This window comes from Ranitomeya variabilis, chromosome 5 (assembly GCF_051348905.1).
Source record: "Ranitomeya variabilis isolate aRanVar5 chromosome 5, aRanVar5.hap1, whole genome shotgun sequence".
Classification (NCBI taxonomy): domain Eukaryota; kingdom Metazoa; phylum Chordata; class Amphibia; order Anura; family Dendrobatidae; genus Ranitomeya; species Ranitomeya variabilis.
The window spans coordinates 108,333,258-108,352,302 of record NC_135236.1 but is presented as its reverse complement, the minus strand read 5'-3'; the positions used below and the strand labels follow the sequence as shown (position 1 = coordinate 108,352,302).

Sequence of the window (19,045 nt, the reverse complement as noted above, 5' to 3'; positions counted from 1 at the left end):
AAAATAAAAAAGTTATGGCTCTGTGAAGGAGGGGAGTGAAAAACGAAAACGGAAAAACGAAAAATCCCAAGGTCATGAAGGGGTTAATATTTTGTTGTGCAATCTTTTGAGGCACTCAAACGATTCCTGTAACTGTCCATGAGACTTCTGCACCTCTCTACAGGTATTTTAGCCCTCTTGTCAAGAGCAAACTGCTCCAGGTGTCTCGTGTTTGAAGGTTGCCTTTTCCTGACAGCATGTTTCAGCTCTTTCCAAGGATTCTCAATAGGATTTAGGTCAGGGCTCATAGAAGGCCACTTCAGAATAGTCCAATGTTTTCCTATTAGCCATTCTTGGGTGTTTTTAGCTGTGTGTGTTTTGAGTCATTATCCTGTTGCAAGACCCATGACCATTTTTCTGGTCATGCACGTGCATCAGGACTGAAGGGAGGATTCTCCTGTAACTTCTATCCTCCATATTCTACATCATCTTCATCCCTTCATCTTCATCCATTTGTCACAGCTCACCTAACTACAATCTTTAATCTCTCCCTCTCCTCGGGCATTTTCCCATCCACTTTCAAACACTCCATTATTAAAGAAACCCGCCCTCGACCCATCCTGCACAAACAACTACAGACCAGTCTCCAATCTCCTCTTCATCTCTAAACTCTTGGAGCGCCTAGTCTACTCCCACCTTACCCGTTACCTCTCCACTCATTCCCTCCTAGACCCTTCACAGTCTGGCTTCCACCCCCTACATTCGACTGAAACTGCACTCATCAAAGTTATCAATGACCTTCTGACAGCAAAATGTAACGGTGACCACTCTCTGTTCATTCTTATCGACCTTTCTGCAGCTTTCATCACTGTTGACCACCGTCTCCTCTAGACTCCAGTCACTAGGCATTAAGGACATTGCTCTCTCCTGGCTCTCTTCCTATCTTTCTGTCCGCTCCTTCAGTGTTTTGTTCGCTGGCTCCACTTCATCTCCTCTTCCTCTCGCTGTCGGGGTACCTCAGGGCTCAGTCCTTAGCCCCCTTATTTTCTCTCTCTACACAGACCATCAGCAGATTTGGCTTTTAGTACCATCTTTATGCTGCCGATGACACACAACTATACACATCATCCCCTGACCTTACCCCCGCTGTACTACAGAATGCCAGTGACTGTCTGTCCGCAGTCTCCAACATCATGTCAGCGCTCTATCTGAAACTCAACCTCTCCAAAACTGAACTTCTTCTGTTCCTGCCATCTACTAACCTCCCTAAATCTGACATTTCCCTCTCCGTGGGTGGCACCATAATAACACCCCGGCAGCAGGCGCGCTGTCTGGGTTTTATGTTTGACACCAATCTCTCCTTCACATCCCATATACAATCTCTTGCCCACTCTTACCGCTTACACCTGAAGAACATCTCTAGAATCCGCCCCTTTCTCACCATGGAAAGAACAAAAACCCTCACTGTCGCCCTGATCCACTCCCGCCTAGACTACTGCAACGCTCTATTAATTGGCCTCCCCATTACTCGACTTTCCCCTCTCTAGTCCATACTTAATGCAGCAGCCATGGTTGTCTATCTAGCTAATCGGTATTCAGACGTGTCCGCTTTTCGCCAGTCGTTACACTGGCTGCCCATTCATTATAGGATCCAATTCAAAGTACTTGTTCTCACCCACAAAGCTCTCCACAATGCGGCACCCCCTTACATCTCCTCCCTCATTTCTGTCTATCTGCCTAACCGACCGCTGTGCTCTGCAAACGACCTTTGACTAACCTTAGCACTCATATGTACCTCCCACTCCCAACTCCAAGACTTCTCCCGCGCTGCACCAATCCTCTGGAATGCTCTACCCCAAGAAATTAGGACTATCCACAATTTGCATAGTTTTAGGCGCGCCCTCAAAACACATTTGTTCAGAGCGGCCTATCATGTTCACTAATTAAAATCATTTTATGTTTAAGTGCGTGTGTAGCCCATTCACTATCCCCATCTATCCCCCTCTCCCTCAAGATGGCTGGACCATCATTGTAAATAGATCATTGTAAATACACACCTGTGCTTTGTATCTCCCCCACCTCATTGTAGATTGTAAGCTCTCACGAGCAGGGTCGTCTTATTTTGCTTTAGTTAGTGTATTGTTAATGTTGTTCCTTATGACTGTTGTGTTTGAAACTGTTAAACTGTAAAGCGCTGCAGAATATGTTGGCGCTATATAAATAAAGATTACGGTATTATTATTCATCTTCCCTAGAGATCCGTGCTCACATCCTTCAGACCCATCTCACATATGTGCATCGGAGGTAGAATAATTGTGCTCACCTGGATGGGTTGTGTGCAGACAACCACTTATAAGGCTTAAGGCTGCTGCAGACCCACAAGGAGATAAATGCATAGTACAGTAGAAAAAAATGGGTTTTGTGGTTTATCCTGATGAAGAAGTTTTTTCATTTTTTTCTCCATGGCAGCACAGAATAACCCATTTGTTTCTCCAGTTCTATAAAATTCATAACTTGCAGACTGGATCACAGGATTATAAGGGTGGACTGGGGAAAACAAGCAAAGGTGAAAGTTCAGGCCATACATCTTAGATAGCTGCTGGTTCAATGCTTGTTAGGCTGACAACTTTTCCTCCTGGCATTTGCTATCCTCATATACAGTACATGCATGCTAGACTTAAGGTACCTTCACACGAAACGACTTTGTAACGATATCGCTAGCGATCCGTGACGTTGCAGCGTCCTCGCTAGCGATATCGTTTAGTTTGACACGCAGCAGCGATCAGGATCCTGCTGTGATGTCGCTGGTCGCTGAATAAAGTCCAGAACTTTATTTGGTCGTCCGATCGCCGTGTATCGTTGTGTTTGAGAGCAAAAGCAACGATACCAGCGATGTTTTACACTGGTAACCAGGGTAAACATCGGGTTACCAGGCGCAGGGCCACGCTTAGTAACCCGATGTTTACCCTGGTTACCAGCGTAAAAGTAAAAAAAACAAACAGTACATACTCACCTGCGCGTCCCCCAGCGTCTGCTTCCTGCTCTGACTGAGCGCCGGCCCTAAAGTGAAAGTGAAAGCACAGCAGTGACGTCACCGCTGTGCTGTTAGGGCCGGAGCTCAGTCAGTGTCAGGAAGCAGACGCTGGGGGACGCGCAGGTGAGTATGTACTGTTTGTTTTTTTTACTTTTACGCTGGTAACCAGGGTAAACATCGGGTTACTAAGCGCGGCCCTGCGCTTAGCAACCCGATGTTTACCCTGGTTACCCGGGGACCTCGGCATCGTTGGTCGCTGGAGAGCGGTCTGTGTGACAGCTCCCCAGCGATCAAACAGCGACGCTGCAGCGATCGGTATCGTTGTCGCTATCGCTGCAGCGTCGCTTCGTGTGAAGGTACCTTTAACCAAGTGTCCATTTGTTCTCAGTGGGGAAATAGGGCTTATCTTTCAAAAGAAGAAAGGATCAGGCATGCTGAAATCTAACATGCTCCATCCCATTTTCCCCTGACATCTGCCATCAAGGGAATATTGAGACACTCCATACACTTAAGATAGTGAGACGGTCCCAGAAAGAGATTATGTTTAATGGCACCCAAAATCTAGACCACATTCTTCAGGAGAGCCTCATGTATACCTAAACCCTGTGGAATGATGAAGGCCTCAGAATGTACACTGTACATTACCATACTACAAGTCCAGCATGTCCATGTTGTTGCAATGGCAGCTCAGGACCCAGTAAATTCTCTAGAAGTGGTGATATAGATATACGTAGTGTATAGAGAACTACCTTGCAGTTTCCTTCCACTCCAGCTCATCACCATCATGCTGCAGAGTGTCCATCTCTGTAAATAACGTGGGATTTGGCACATCATCATCTTCTCCCAGAATATATCGCAGACGTTCAGCCGCTGGGGACACTACGGGTGACAGGCACTGATCATTAGTGCATAAAATCGATGGACTTGTTCTGTGAAATATCAGTTATTGCAACGTGATCAGAAATCATAGCAGGATTATTATACAAAAAATATAATTTATCTTATCGTTTAGATAATGGATGAGAGATGTCTTTAAGGCAGATAGACTTATATTAGTATCCATCAGGGAGATTCCACCATGTTGAAATCTTAGAGTGATATTTTAAAGTTATGCAAACTCTTTCCTAAAAGCATAAAATGAAGGGTCACTTATTAAAGAAAAATAACACCCAAGAAGTTACAATATCAAACCAACATTACCCACATAAGTCACTACACCTATACACCTTTGTGAATCTGAAAGAGGGATAAAAGTACATCATAGCATTTTTCCAGTGGCCTTTTTTTAGGGTCCATAGCTTACCTCAGGGGTGGGGGACCTCAGGTCCAGAGACCGTTTACGGCTCTCGATGACCTTTTATCCGGCCCCTGGGGAAGATTCCCGGGGACTGCAGAGCTTGGGCCTGCAGCTGTATCTTGACAACCACCGGCCCATTAATTTTTTCTTGCTCTGTGTGTATGTGCACGCAATGATCACTTCTGAGGTGCATACAATGAAAGATTATGTCCTAACACCAGTGCCAGCATCAGGATGTACTTTGTGGGTGGAGTTAGAGCACAATTTGTACAGCCCCCGAAGGATAGCATAAATATCCAAATGATCCTTGGCAGAAAAATGATTCCCCACCTCTGGCTTACCTTATCCTTTCTATCCATAGTGTAAGTAGAAGAGCAATACACATTGCCCCATATAAAGAGGGTTAAGGAGTATTTATTTCAAATAAAGGACTTTGTGCATTTATTTTAATTAAAGGACTTTACTCTATCTCAGTCTTTATTAAATTTTACTATGGAGTTATTAATGGGGGTGTCTTATAAACGCATCTCCATTACTAACCCCTGGGCTTAATGTCAGCTGTCATAAAACAGCTGACATCAACCCTACAACTATTACCACACTTGTGACCGCACCAGGGTAAGTGAGAAGAGTGGAGGCTAAGAGACAGAATTGGCGCATCTAATGGATGCATCATTTCTGGGGTGGCTGAGATCTGATATTCTTAATCTGAGAGGGGGGGCCAATATCCATGGCCCCTTCCTAGGCTATTAATATCAGTTTGCAGCTGTCTGTTTAGCCTTTGCTGGTTAGCAAATATAGTGGGGAACCTTCATAATTTTGGGGGGGTCTCCCCTATAATAATAAATATATAATATATTATCTATATGCATGTTACTTGATAAACAGTAATGTTTTGAATATTAGAGTTAGATCTGGGCACCGTGAAGTGGTTAAATGGCTTTCGCATTTTTTTAATCAAAAAACATGTTAACTAAGTACCGTATATTTTCATGCACTATGCTATTTATTTTTTTTACTGCAGGGTATTCAGTCATTAAATTTCTGTCTTTGTTTTTTTACATCATAACTATACCCTCTTATGAGGTGACTTTGGAGTCAGTTACTTACATCTAACTTTTATTCATTATGGGAGGATTCACCAATAACTTACTAGACCTTGATGACTGATAATACATCCTGTGCATAGGCATGGAGAGTACAGAGTAGAAACCAAGATCTATCAAAAAGATTCCTACGACAGGAAGATATCATAGCTCCAAACCATGTGGACCAGTCCTGATTTGAGGGGTCATTCTTGCTTTTCCGGCAGGACAGGGCTTTGTCACGACTTCCACTAACTGTCTTCTCTGTGTGGTGTGATGTCTTCATTGCTCTGTACCCCCTCGTCCTTGGGGGCGGTTCCAGCATTTCTGCTCTGCACACACTTGCATTAATTAAATAAACAATTATCTTATGACCTGATCTTCCCAGGAATCGAACCCACAACCTCTACTATTGCAGGCAGCAGCTAAAGATATGAGACACAGCTTACACTGATCAACATGGGAGAATTTTGTATATGTGAAGGTGTATTGCAGGCTCTGAAACCACAAGCAGGTTATACTGATACATACAAATACATCTGTACATAGCAGTGTATTTCTATGTCCCTGTCCTCTAGAGGGAAAATAAAAATCAGATTTTTTTTCTTCCTATTACTGAAAAATAATGAAAAACAATTACTTTTCTTGTTATCTGGTCTTCTTGGAAAACAAACCCACAACCTCTGTCATTGAAGGAAGCAGCTAAAGCAATGAGCCTCAGCCTAGCCTGACAAGACAGGGAGTATTTTGCAGGCTCTGAACCGTCAATTGGATTGTACTGTTACATAGAGATACATTGTATGTAGCAGTGTATTTCTATGTAACTGTATTCTAGCAGTAAATAAAAAATCTAATTTTTTTCTTCTTATAAGATTAATAAAAAATAATAAAAACCATAATAAACAACCAAAAAATATTGGTGAAAAGGCATACAAAGCAGCAATAAAGCAATAATCACCACCCCATGTGACATCAATTCTAGCCAGAGAAGAAAGAAATTGAAAATGGTTGTGGCATGGGGTGTGGCAAATGTCATGGTCAGAATATTGTTTTGTTCCTCTTTCTTTTCTATAAAAATTAGGAGGTATGAGATACCAATATTATAAATAGCATACGGTAGGGATGAGGGTTGTGACTGATTCTGCATTGGGCCACATTCAAAGTTGCACCTCTGGGCCTGTGTGTAATGATTGCAACAAAGGTTATGATGCAACTAAGTGTACGTGCTCATGTTCTGTATTCATAAAAGGATCATATGCTCCGATAGGTCCAAGAAACCCTAGGTCTGTATACGTAAATGTCTTGATAAAAAGCTGAGAGGAGAAACTTGAGTGAAGATGTGACTAGTGTTTTCTGTATTCAATCTACAAAAGATTACAGTGCAACACTCTGTGTATTTGAATTGATGAATGGTGTAATCTCAGGATTTACCACATTCCTTAAATTATCCAGATTGTAAGAATTTAGGCGTCCTGCTCTTTATCGTTAGCTGCAGAACGTGGATCCACTTTTGTGGGCGCGCAAGAGAATGTATCACAAGTGCCTGGCTGATCCGCATGGCTGTGTATGGCACTTCACTGCTCATACACAGAGGACGAGGTTGTTTTTTGTGTATTACATGTGCAATAAATTTTACTATATTGTCATTTTCTTATTTCCTTAAAACAGGAATAATTGTATTTTCTTTAACTCTCCTTCTGATTATCATAAACTGTACGTGGGCAGGAGGAAACGTTCCACACTGTTGTCAGAGGAGCTACTTACAATGCCGATGTCAGCAGCGCACTTGTAGACATGGCAAGAGATCCGATACATATGATGGGACTCAACAGTCCATAAATACCAAGTTCTGTCAAAACAGCCGTTATATAAATAGCTGTGACAATATCTATGCATCCATGTTTCTTATCACGTCCAAAATAGAGGTGCTATGTTTTAACCTACAGAAAGACAAAATCATGCATGTGAAACACAAAAAGAGGTTGTCTGACAATTATAACTTATCACCTACCCGAAGGAGAGGTGATATGTGTATGATCACTACTGACCATATTTCCGAGAACCATATTGATAATAAGAATTGGGTTCCAGTGTTCCCCCATTTGAATGATGTTGATACTCTATGGAATATCCATAAGACTAGTGGAGATAGTCTCCTGAAATGAATAAAGTGGCATATGTGATCACTAGTCGATGTACGCAATGAGCCTCATTGATCCAATCAGTTGTCCTAGACTAAGCGGAGGCCTATGGCCCACATGTGAGTGTGATGCACCCCACACCTAACAGCACACTGAGAATGGGATTATATTTTATTGTAAGATGCCAGAGCATACATGAGCTACAGCTCACCCATGACTACCCTGCTCGGGCACCTTACAATTACAACCACATACCTAATATTGTGTAGGCCCCCCTTGTGCCGTCACATGAGCTCTGACCCAATGAGGCATTTGAGCAAATTGTTATATAGCAGCTCTTCTGTGGAATCAGCTCCTACAGGGTAATCCTTGCTCCTCATTAGAGATGTGCAAAAAGATTACTTTTGTTCTTCTCACTTCGTGCAAATCTTTTTGCTCATCTCTACACCTTGTGTGTCTCGGACTCTCATTACCATGTTGAAGGTCATCAGGCTGTCCTTCTTTAGGCCACTATTGGTACGCATTAACTGTTACAACCTGGAAAAACCTCACAAGCCTGAAATATTGGAAATGTTCTGACCCAATCATCTAATGATAATTATTTCATCCTTATTAACATCGCTCATACCTGTACGTTTTGCCACTTTTCCTGCTTCCAATACATCAGTTTCATGAGCTGACTCTTTACTTCCGGTGTCATACAGCCCATCTCCTTACCATGTGACTGAGATTAAAACTTCAGTAAATTAATAATAGACAGCACTCTTGTAGAAGTTGATGAGGAGCCAGAGTAGGGCTTGAATCAGACATAATAGTAGTAGGCAAACTCGGCACTCACTAGAACAGGAACAGTCCGTGAAAAACAGCTAATGACGTTTCGGTCGAAAATGGACCTTCATCAGATATTCACTGTATTTTTGGGAAATTGCATAATATTCTCAGGGGTATTGACAGAGATGATGCAGACTGGGTTCATTAAGGAAATATGCGTTATCTGCACTGAAGAGTGGTGACCTGGTCACTGTTAGGACCGGAACATCTTTAGCTGTTTTTCACAGCCTGTTCATTTTTGTAAATAAAATCCATATTCTTTCGCAAAGCATCCTTTTGAGTGCCTAGTTTTTCTACTACTATTATCTGAGATTAAAACTTCATCGTCATATGGAACAATCACAAACGCAAACTCACATTGTACTACTTCTTTCAATACCAGTCGCAAATAGTTGCACATTCAGAAAATTGCGTCCCAAGGGAAGTGTCATGTATTTCTAGGCAGCTGTCACGTTTGGGTCGGGAGAGCCGCCGGTCAGTCCAAGCATTGCGTTGCGATCCTCGTCCAAATTATACGTCTCACTCTTCCCTAATTTTTTATTCACATTATTTCATCAGTGTTTGTATGCCAAAACCAGGAGTGTTTCCCAAGCTCAGAACAGATGTCAATCTTTCAATGTTAGCTTTTCTCTGTATGATCCACTCCTGGATGTCGCCATGAATTCCTCCACTGCAGAATGATTTGCTCGCAGTAGGTGGCACTACGTCTGTACAAAAAACAAACCTAACAAACTCCCAGCAGGGGTCATATTATTTCAAAGGACCATTAAGAACAAACCTAACAGTCTCCTCTTTGTTTCTCTGGATGGCTTTACTCAGAAATGCAGTTTTCACGCATTGTATGTCAAAAGTTAATCCCACATTATTTCTGCAGGAGAATTCCTCTTCGTTTTATACCTACATTCTGGAGCGGTTTAATCACCAAACACTGACAACAGAGGGGAAAATCTAATAATGTTCATTTGTACAGAAAAGAATCAGAGATGGCAGATACGTATCCAGTACCCATAGGGGCACCTGAAATTCTAGCACTTGGTAACTAATCATGTGCTGAGGGGAACGTGTGCACAACTCACCCAGAAAACAATACGGAATGTAACTGCGAGACCTACAAGAAAGACACTTCTTTTAAAGGGGGAGCTCACTTTGTACAATCACTTATTGTTATAACAGTCTCATTAAAATAAGCTCAAAACAGGTTGTCCCACTGCTGGGACCCTCTAATTATAAGCTTTAAACTACAAGAGAACCCTCTGAATGAGCAGAGGGAGAAGGTAGATGGAGACCCACTACTGAACTAATGCCAGTGCCAAGTAGTATACCTAAAGACATTTCTTAAGACAACTTTATTGTAATTCATCATGACGTTTTATTCTTTCTGGAAATTAGGTTACATTTACTAAGTGGAGGGTCCAACGCCAGTTGGGTGCCCTGGCGTACATCATTAAGCCCTCCCCTGTACCTCCCCCTTTGTGTTGATTGCTGGTGCCAGTGAGGTCAGCCTGACCAGGATAACGCCTCTTTTTCTCGGAATTATCCCAGGGAATGTTCACAGTGAATGTTCCTTGTTCATGTGAAAAGATTTGCCATGTATTCACTCTAGAAACCGTGGCAGAAATTTGAGGCTGACCCTTAGGATTTTCTGCATATGTACAGTTTATGTGCCCCTGCTCTCCGACTATACAAAAACAAAATGTGTGGTTGGTGCACGGCGCTGTGTGCATGCACCGATAGCTCAGATCTCATTAGTTACTGGGCGATCATGTGATCGCATGCTTTAGGATATTTAAGGACCTGTGGTCTAGTTTAGTGTATTGTGCCCCTGAGGAAGCAAGATTACTATATTACTAGATAAGAACTTAGATAAGAACTGGCCCAATATTTATGGACATAACTGTTAATCACTCATGGTAATCCTGCTTCATGTCACCTGTCTTATCCAATGGTTTTTTCCTTTTTTTTTCTGTGCTATGTTGTGCATAAATATGTGATTCTTCAGAATTTCTTTTCGTCTTTGCCTGATGAAAAGACCTGTGTAGTCTTGAAAGCTTGCAATTTGTTACCATCTTTTCAGTTAGCCATTAAAAGGTATCATCCACTGAGTACTCTCAATTCTAAATATTTTTCTATTACTTGTGTAATGTGTTGTTTTCCTGTACCTATATATTTATCATTATCTGTCAATGTGCTGAAAACTTTATATTATAGATAGTGACAATTTTGATTATACTTATACTGTATGTACTTATCCCAGTTCATATGTATGCAATACTAGGTCGCCAGGGTGCTGCTATTTGTCATCTCTTATGTTTTTGACTATGTAATTTACTTTTTTATGAGTTTTTTTTTTAAGTTAATTGTTTTAGCCATGTATTACTCCTTTCTATTTCTTGACATGCAGTTTAACCTGCCGCAAGTCCCCATACAGTGGGACTAATCTGAGCATGGCTAGCTGCATGTTTTCAGAGGAGAATCTGAATGGAAACAGCTTTAATAGTTTCCATGTCGTAAATTAAAGAATGTGAAGGAACAGATGATTGGCCTCGGGGAGACCAAAACATCCAACACCGCGGAGACACGTGTTTCTCAACGCATTGATCCAGAACACTGCCCCCATCCCTTCTGGGAAATATGCAAATGCATGTAGGATAGCTGCGGAGACACCATCACGTGTTTCTCGACGCAAGCAGTGAATAGCCAGACCTTTCCCCGGGAGGGAACAACCACGGGAAGGGCAGCATCCAATAAAGGAAAACATCCAATACTGGAAAACCACCTATGCCAAGCATGGTATCCATCCACAGACAGCTGTTTCGGGATGTTTGCCCCTCATCAGTGTGGAGTAGGAATCTGGCTATTAGGAGCAGTGCCTAGTAAAAGGCTGTGAAGGAACAGATGATTGGCCTCGGGGACACCAAAACATCCAACACCGCAGAGACACCATCACGTGTTTCTCAACGCAGTGATCCAGAACACTGCGCCCATCCCTTATGGGAAATATGCAAATGCATGTAGGATAGCGTGATGGTGTCTCCGCGGTGTTGGATGTTTTGGTCTCCCCGAGGCCAATCATCTGTTCCTTCACAGCCTTTTACTAGGCACTGCTCCTAATAGCCAGATTCCTACTCCACACTGATGAGGGGCAAACACCCCGAAACAGCTGTCTGTGGATGGATACCATGCTTGGCATAGGTGGTTTTCCAGTATTGGATGTTTTCCTTTATTGGATGCTGCCCTTCCCGTGGTTGTTCCCTCCCGGGGAAAGGTCTGGCTATTCACTGCTTGCGTCGAGAAACACGTGATGGTGTCTCCGCAGCTATCCTACATGTAAATTAAAGAATAACCATCATTTTTTTCAAACATATAGTACATATGATAATACCAAACTATGTAATATATCTCATCAGGGAAATCTGCTTTTTTTCTCCTCCAGGACTAATCGATGGTTTTCGCAATTCTCGATTTACAGGTAAAGTCTGTCTTTAGTGAATACAGAATTTTCCATTACGATATAGAAGATGGCAGTTGGTTGCTCATAAAGTTCTATGAAGCACTGTGACTGTGGTTTCAGGAAAACTTGCAGCATGATATCTGTGTCGGCCTCTAGCTTCTTCTCCTCCTCCATAGAATTTGAAAAGCACTAACTGTTACCTCCTATCTTAGTAATGGGAAAGTCTATCTTCACTGAAAACAGATTTAACACATTTCAGCCATGAATTTAGAGTGAGGAGAAGGAAGCAAATTTCTCTTATGTGATATATTACATAGTTTTCATGTGTACTACTGAGTAATGAAATAATAATGAAAATGATAGTTACTCTTTAAAGCAGGTTTCAACATATTACTAGGAAGTTTTCATACATAACTACTGTAACTCAGTGTGAATTTATGCATATATTTCCTGCTGCTTATATAGCAGCAACATGTTCTACAATGCTGTACTGATATTGTCCTGGATGACAATCTAATTTCCTTATATCAGACGCGAGTGTACTGAATATTAACCCCTGATGAAGCATTTGTGAAACGCGCATCGGATGTTTGGTGGATGAGTTCCTTAAAGGGAACCTGTCACCACGTTTTTGGAAGATGGGATAAAAATAGCGTTAAATAGGGGCAGAGGTGGGCGTTACAATAGTGTGTTTGTTATGCGTTTATTACCCACCTAAGTTGCCGAAATACCTTTGCAAAGTCTCCGTTTTCGCCTGTCAATCAGGCTGGTCTGGTCAAAAGGGCGTGTTGTCTTCCCCCAGATTTTGCGTAGTTTTCCGTTGGTGGCGTAGTGGTGTGCGCATGCCCAAGGTCCCGAATCCTCTGCCAGGGGATTTAAAAGAGCGCGCTGTTCGTTATTTCATTGGTGATCGGTGGGCGCGGCCATCTTCCTTTGGCCGCGCGTGCGCAGAAGCGGCGCTCTGCTGGCCGCGGCTTCAGGAAAATGGCCGCGGGATGCCGCGCGTGCGCAGATGGATATCGCGGCGGCCATTTTCCTGAAGCCGCGGCCAGCAGAGCGCCGCTTCTGCGCACGCGCGGCCAAAGGAAGATGGCCGCGCCCACCGATCACCAATGAAATAACGAACAGCGCGCTCTTTTAAATCCCCTGGCAGAGGATTCGGGACTTTGGGCATGCGCACACCACTACGCCACCAACGGAAAACTACGCAAAATCTGGGGGAAGACAACACGCCCTTTTGACCAGACCAGCCTGATTGACAGGCGAAAACGGAGACTTTGCAAAGGTATTTCGGCAACTTAGGTGGGTAATAAACGCATAACAAACACACTAATGTAACGCCCACCTCTGCCCCTATTTAACGCTATTTTTATCCCATCTTCCAAAAACGTGGTGACAGGTTCCCTTTAATATCAACTACACTTTGTTCTTATTGTTATTACGCTTGAACTTTCCCTGCGGGATTGATGTCACTTATCCCCAATCTCCATTATTATATGGTTATAATATGCAAATTGCCTCTTCAGAGAAAAAGAGGACTTGAACTCTATAGCGACACCTGTTGGAAGTAGCGATCCTACAAGTCACAATCAACCCTTTAACGAGTCGTGCAATATGACTTAGGATAAAAGCCAAATCAGTATCTCAATTCGCAGACACGGTGTTTCGGGCTGTTGACCCTCATAAGTACAAAGCCCAGAGCCTCTCACCTAGCCAAATCAGTTCTCATTCTTCGCACTGACGAGGGCCAACAGCCTGAAACACCGTGTCTGTAATTTGAGATAATGATTTGGCTTTTATCCTAAGTCATATTGCAAGACTCGTTAAAAGGTTGATTGTGACGTGTATGATCACTACGCCCAATAGGTGGCGCTATAGAGTTTAAGTCCTCTTTTTCTCTAAAGAGGCAATTTGCATATTAAATTTCCCAGAGGAGCATTGCACGGCGAATAAGCCTCCTTACCTTGACAAGCCAGAGCTGGTATGTCACTCTCCACAAGGAGAAACCTTACCCCTTAGACCTATATGGTTATAACTAATCTTAACCAATGTCACCTCTCTGCTGTCCAGAATCCCGGAGTGTCTATCAGCCATAGCCTTCTTCTCCTCTCGCTTCTTCAAACTCAATGTGGACAAATCTGAACTCATCATCTTTCCTCCATCTCATAGATCTTCCATACCTGACCTATCTATCGCAATTAACGACATCGCAATTAACGACATCACGCTTTCCCCCGTACCGGAAGTCCGCTGCCTCGGGGTAACCCTTTACTCTGCCCTGTCCTTCAAACCGCACATCCAAGCTCTTTCCACCTCCTGTCGCCTCCAGAATCCGTCCTTTCCTCAACTGTCAATCTACTAAAATGCTTGTGCATGCCCTCACCATCTCCCGCCTTAACTACTGCAACATCCTTGTCTGTGGCCTCCCTGCTAACACCCTTGCACCTCTCCAGTCCATCCTTAACTCTGCTGCCCGACTAATTCATCTCTCTCCTCACTACTCCTCCGCTTCCCCCCTCTGCAAATCTCTTCACTGGCTCCCATTCCCTCAGCATATCCAGTTCAAATTACTAATGCTGACCTACAAAGCCATCCACAACCAGTCTCCTCCATATATCTCTGACCTAATCTCCCGATATCTTCCTTCACATAATTTCCGGTCCTCCCAAGACCTCCTTCTCTCCTCCACACTTATTAGCTCCTCACCCAACCGCCTCCAAGACTTCTCCCGGATATCCCCCATCCTCTGGAATTCTTTGCCCCAACACGTCCGACTATCAACCACATTCGGATCCTTCAGACGGAACCTGAAAACCCACCTCTTCAGGAAAGCCTACAGCCTGCCCTGACAACGCTGCCTCCTCACTACTACCGAAGCTACCGCCTCACCAACACCAGAGCTGCTGCAACCCTCAACCTATTGTTTCCTTCCCCACCATCCTGTAGAATGTAAGCCCGCAAGGGCAGGGTCCTCGCCCCTCTGTATCACTCTGTCATTGTTAGTTTGTTTACTGTAAGTGATATCTGTAATTTGTATGTAACCCCTTCTCATGTACAGAACCATGGAATCAATGGTGCTATATAAATAAATAATAATAATAACCATTGATATATTTGTGATCTTTTCGTAATTACTTATCTGATTCAGTATATATTTTATTAACGACTGGGGCCTTTTACTATTACACAGTGTTCCAAATTATTATGCAAATTGGATTTAAGTGTCATAAAGATTTAATTGTTTTGTTTTTCAAATACACTCATGGATGGTATTGTTTCTCAGGGCTCAATGGATCACTGAAATCAATCTTAAACACATGTGATAATTAGTTTTCCAGGTGATTCTAATTAAAGGAAAACTACTTAAAAATGATGTTCCACATTATTAAGCAGGCCACAGGTTTCAAGTAACATGGGAAAGAAAAAGCATCTCTTTGCTGCCAAAAAGCATCAAATAGTGCAATGCCTTGGTCAAGAGATGAAAACATTAGATATTTCCCAAAAACTTAAACGTGATCATCGTACTGTTAAGAGATTTGTAGCTGAATCTGAGCACAGACGTGTTCATGCTGATAAAGGTATAATGAGGAAGATTTCTGCCAGGCAAGTTCATTGGATTAAGAGAGCAGCTGCTAAAAAGCCATTGCAAACCAGCAAACAGATATTTGAAGCTGCTGGTGCCTCTGGAGTCCCTTGAACCTCAAGGTGTAGGCTCCGTCAAAGGCTTGCTGTGGAGGATAAACCTACTGTTCGGCCTCCCTAAACAGCGTTCACAAGCAGAAACGATTGCAGTTGGCCCAGACATACATGAAGTCTAATTTTCAAACAGTCTTGTTTACTGATGAGTGTCGAGCAACCCTGGATGGTCCAGATGGTGGAGTAGTGGATGGTTGGTGGATGGCCACCATGTCCCAACAAGGCTGCGACATCAGCAAGGAGGTGGAGGAGTCATGTTTTGGGCCGGAATCATGGGGAAACAGTTGGTAGGGCCTTTAAGGTTCCCGAAGGTGTGAAAATGACCTCTGCAAAGTATATAGAGTTTCTGACTGACAACTTTCTTCCATGGTATAAAAAGCAGAAACGTGCCTTCAGGAGCAAAATCATCTTCATGCTTGACAATGCACCATCTCATGCTGCAAAGAATACCTCTGAGTCATTGGCTGCTATGGGCATAAAAGGAGATAAACTCATGGTGTGGCCACCATCTTCCCCTTACCTCAACCCTATAGAGAACCTTTGGAGTATCATCAAGCAAAATATCTATGAGTGTGGGAGGCAGTTCACATCAAAACAGCAGTTCCTGGAGGCTATTCTGACTTCATGCAAAGAAATACAAGCAGAAACTGTCCAAAAACTCACAAGTTCAATGGATTCAATAATTGTGAAGGTGATATCAAAGAAGGGGTCCTATGTTAACATGTAACTTGGCCTGTTAGGATGTTTTGGAGTTAAATTGCTTTTTTGTTCAGTGAATGTGACCTCTTAATGCTGCAAATTCAACAAATGAGCATTTTCAGTTCTTTAAAACATATCAAATGTTTAGAAATTCTACTGTGCCTAATAATTTGGAGCAGTGCATTTTGAGTCTTTATTGATTTTGGAGATAAAGCTACGTTCACATTTGCGGTCAGCGCCGCAGCGTCGGGCGCCGCAGCGGCGCCGCATGCGTCATGCGCCCCTATATTTAACATGGGGGCGCATGGACATGCGGCGCACTTGCGTTTTGCGCCGCATGCGTCGCTGCGGCGCCCGCGTCGGGGCGCAGAGGACGCAGCAAGTTGCATTTTTGCTGCGTCCAAATTCAATGAAAAAAACGACGCATGCGGCGCAAAACGCAGCGTTGTGCATGCGTTTTGCTGCGTTTTTGTTTGCGTTGTGCGCTGCGGCGCCGACGCTGCGGCGCACAACGCAAATGTGAACGTAGCCTTATACTGTTATCATTGGGAGGTTTCGCAATAGAATTCGATGTATAATTTAACGGGTGATGACTTTTATTAGACTGACTGTCATTTGCACCGACCATTTAGGAAAATCCGAGAAAAATGTTATTTGCATAATAATTTGGAACATAGTGTAGAGTTCCCACAGTGGCTCACCCAACAATTGTTCTCTGTGTTGGAATTTTTGGAATGTCATTTTTTATATTTTGTATTTAATAAATGTAAAAATTCTTTTAAGTTAATTATCGCTTTGATTGCAGTCCTGGAACATATCTTGTATTGGTTTTCTGAATATTAAAGGGCCACTGTCACCCCCTCCAGCCGTTATAAACTAAAAGAGCCACCTTGTGCAGCAGTAATGCTGCAGTCTAACAAGGTGGCTCTTTTAGTTTTTGATTCCGTTATTCCCTCAATAAAGCGTTTTAAAATTTGCCCTAACTACCTGTCTGTAGACCTGGAGGCGGTCCGAAGCCTCCTCTGTGAATCTCACAACGGCCGTCACTCTTCTCTTCTGGGGATGTGGTCGCCGCCCCCTGCGCGCTGTTCTTCTTAAATCCAGCGCCTGCGCTGTGCGTGCCTGCCTGGGACAGGCGCAGTCTTCATTGTCCGTCATAGGTCAGATGCAGGGTGCCTGACTGCGCCTGTGCGGGCAGTGTGGCCACCCTGTTGCTGAATCCCCGCACTGTGTTATTCATTATGCACAGTGCGGGGCTGGGGTTCCTGGGCATGCGCACTGCGCTGTTCAGACGCTCCCCCAGCTCAGACGCTCCCCCAGCTCCCCCGCCTTCCAGCGTTGTTATTTGCGGCTGCTTCATTCCAAACTCTGGCAAGGAAACCTGTATATTACGACAACGCTGGAAGGCGGGGGACCGGGGGAGCGTCTGAACAGCGCAGTGCGCATGCCCAGGAACCCCAGCCCCACACTGTGCATAATGAATAACACAGTGCGGGGTGGGGATTCAGCAACAGGGTGGCCACACTGCCCGCACAGGCGCAGTCAGGCACCCTGCATCTGACCTATGACGGACAATGAAGACTGCGCCTGTCCCAGGCAGGCACGCACAGCGCAGGCGCCGGATTTAAGAAGAAACAGCGCGAAGGGGGCGGCGACCACATCCCCAGAAGAGAAGAGTGACGGCCGTTGTGAGATTCACAGAGGAGGCTTCGGACCGCCTCCAGGTCTACAGACAGGTAGTTAGGGCAAATTTTAAAACGCTTTATTGAGGGAATAACGGAATCAAAAACTAAAAGAGCCACCTTGTTAGACTGCAGCATTACTGCTGCACAAGGTGGCTCTTTTAGTTTATAATGGCTGGAGGGGGTGACAGTGGCCCTTTAATAGTACAACATACCTAAAGATTGTAGAAATTATATAAATGAAATAATAGTTCTTTCTACTATAATTTATAACCAGATATGTTGCTACTAAAAAGAAAAACATAGGAAATATGTGAAATATGTGAATTAGTGCCCAGCAGTAGTAATAAAGTGATGGACCCGGTTCTATAATAATATATGAGTGTTTTGTATGACCAACAGAAAAAAGTGATAAAAAGTCAGCGCACCTGGTGGACTCAGATTCCTAAGGTCCAGCGCTCGTACGGACAATCAAAAAAACACATAAGCATATAAAGACAAAGAAATAGTGTAATAATGTGTATAGAAAAACAATCATAGAAAAACTTAAAATGGAGAAGAAAAGACTTAAAAAAGCCCCTACTTTAGAGTTTTTACTGTCACCTAGTCAAATCTGCAGTGATCAGTCCAGTTCACATTCAGGTTGTGAAAAAACCTGGCTGGACCTACAGGTGTTTTAGATGTTTCGCTAAGGGCTGCATAGCATGTCATCATGTATTTAAAACTAATAAATATCAATCCCTACATAGTTCTAGCATCTATCGTATACATGACTTCATAAACTGTAATGATCCATTTGTCATACACCTTATAGAATGCGCTGCCCGTAGGCTGCAGTATGTAGGATGCACAGCATGTCCCCTCAAGACAAGAATCAGACGGCACATCTCTGACGCTGCTAATCCTCAGGTTCTCTCTTCTTCTCTGGTATCCAAACATTTGGCAAATGTCCATAAGGGTGATGTAAGCGGTCTCAAATTTTGTGGTATAGAAAAGGTCTATAGACCATGTAGAGATGGAGACCATAGACGCAAATTACTCAATAGAGAATCATTCTGGATATTCACACTGGAAACCAGAATACTGCTCAACTACGATATTAAGTCCGCCTACATTTCTTCTCCATTTTAAGTTTTTCTATGATTGTTTT

At 43.3% G+C, this 19,045-nt stretch overlaps 1 protein-coding gene across 2 annotated transcripts in view; it reads right to left on the bottom strand.

Annotated features, from left to right (window-relative positions):
• The window catches only part of SLC4A5 (solute carrier family 4 member 5), a 126,553-nt gene that overhangs the window by 91,827 nt on the left and 15,681 nt on the right, over positions 1-19,045 (bottom strand). For both annotated transcript variants that reach the window (XM_077263110.1, XM_077263111.1), the window contains exon 2: positions 3,763-3,892. In XM_077263110.1, the coding sequence (XP_077119225.1) occupies positions 3,763-3,892 (130 nt within the window). The remainder of the gene's footprint in view (positions 1-3,762; positions 3,893-19,045) is intronic.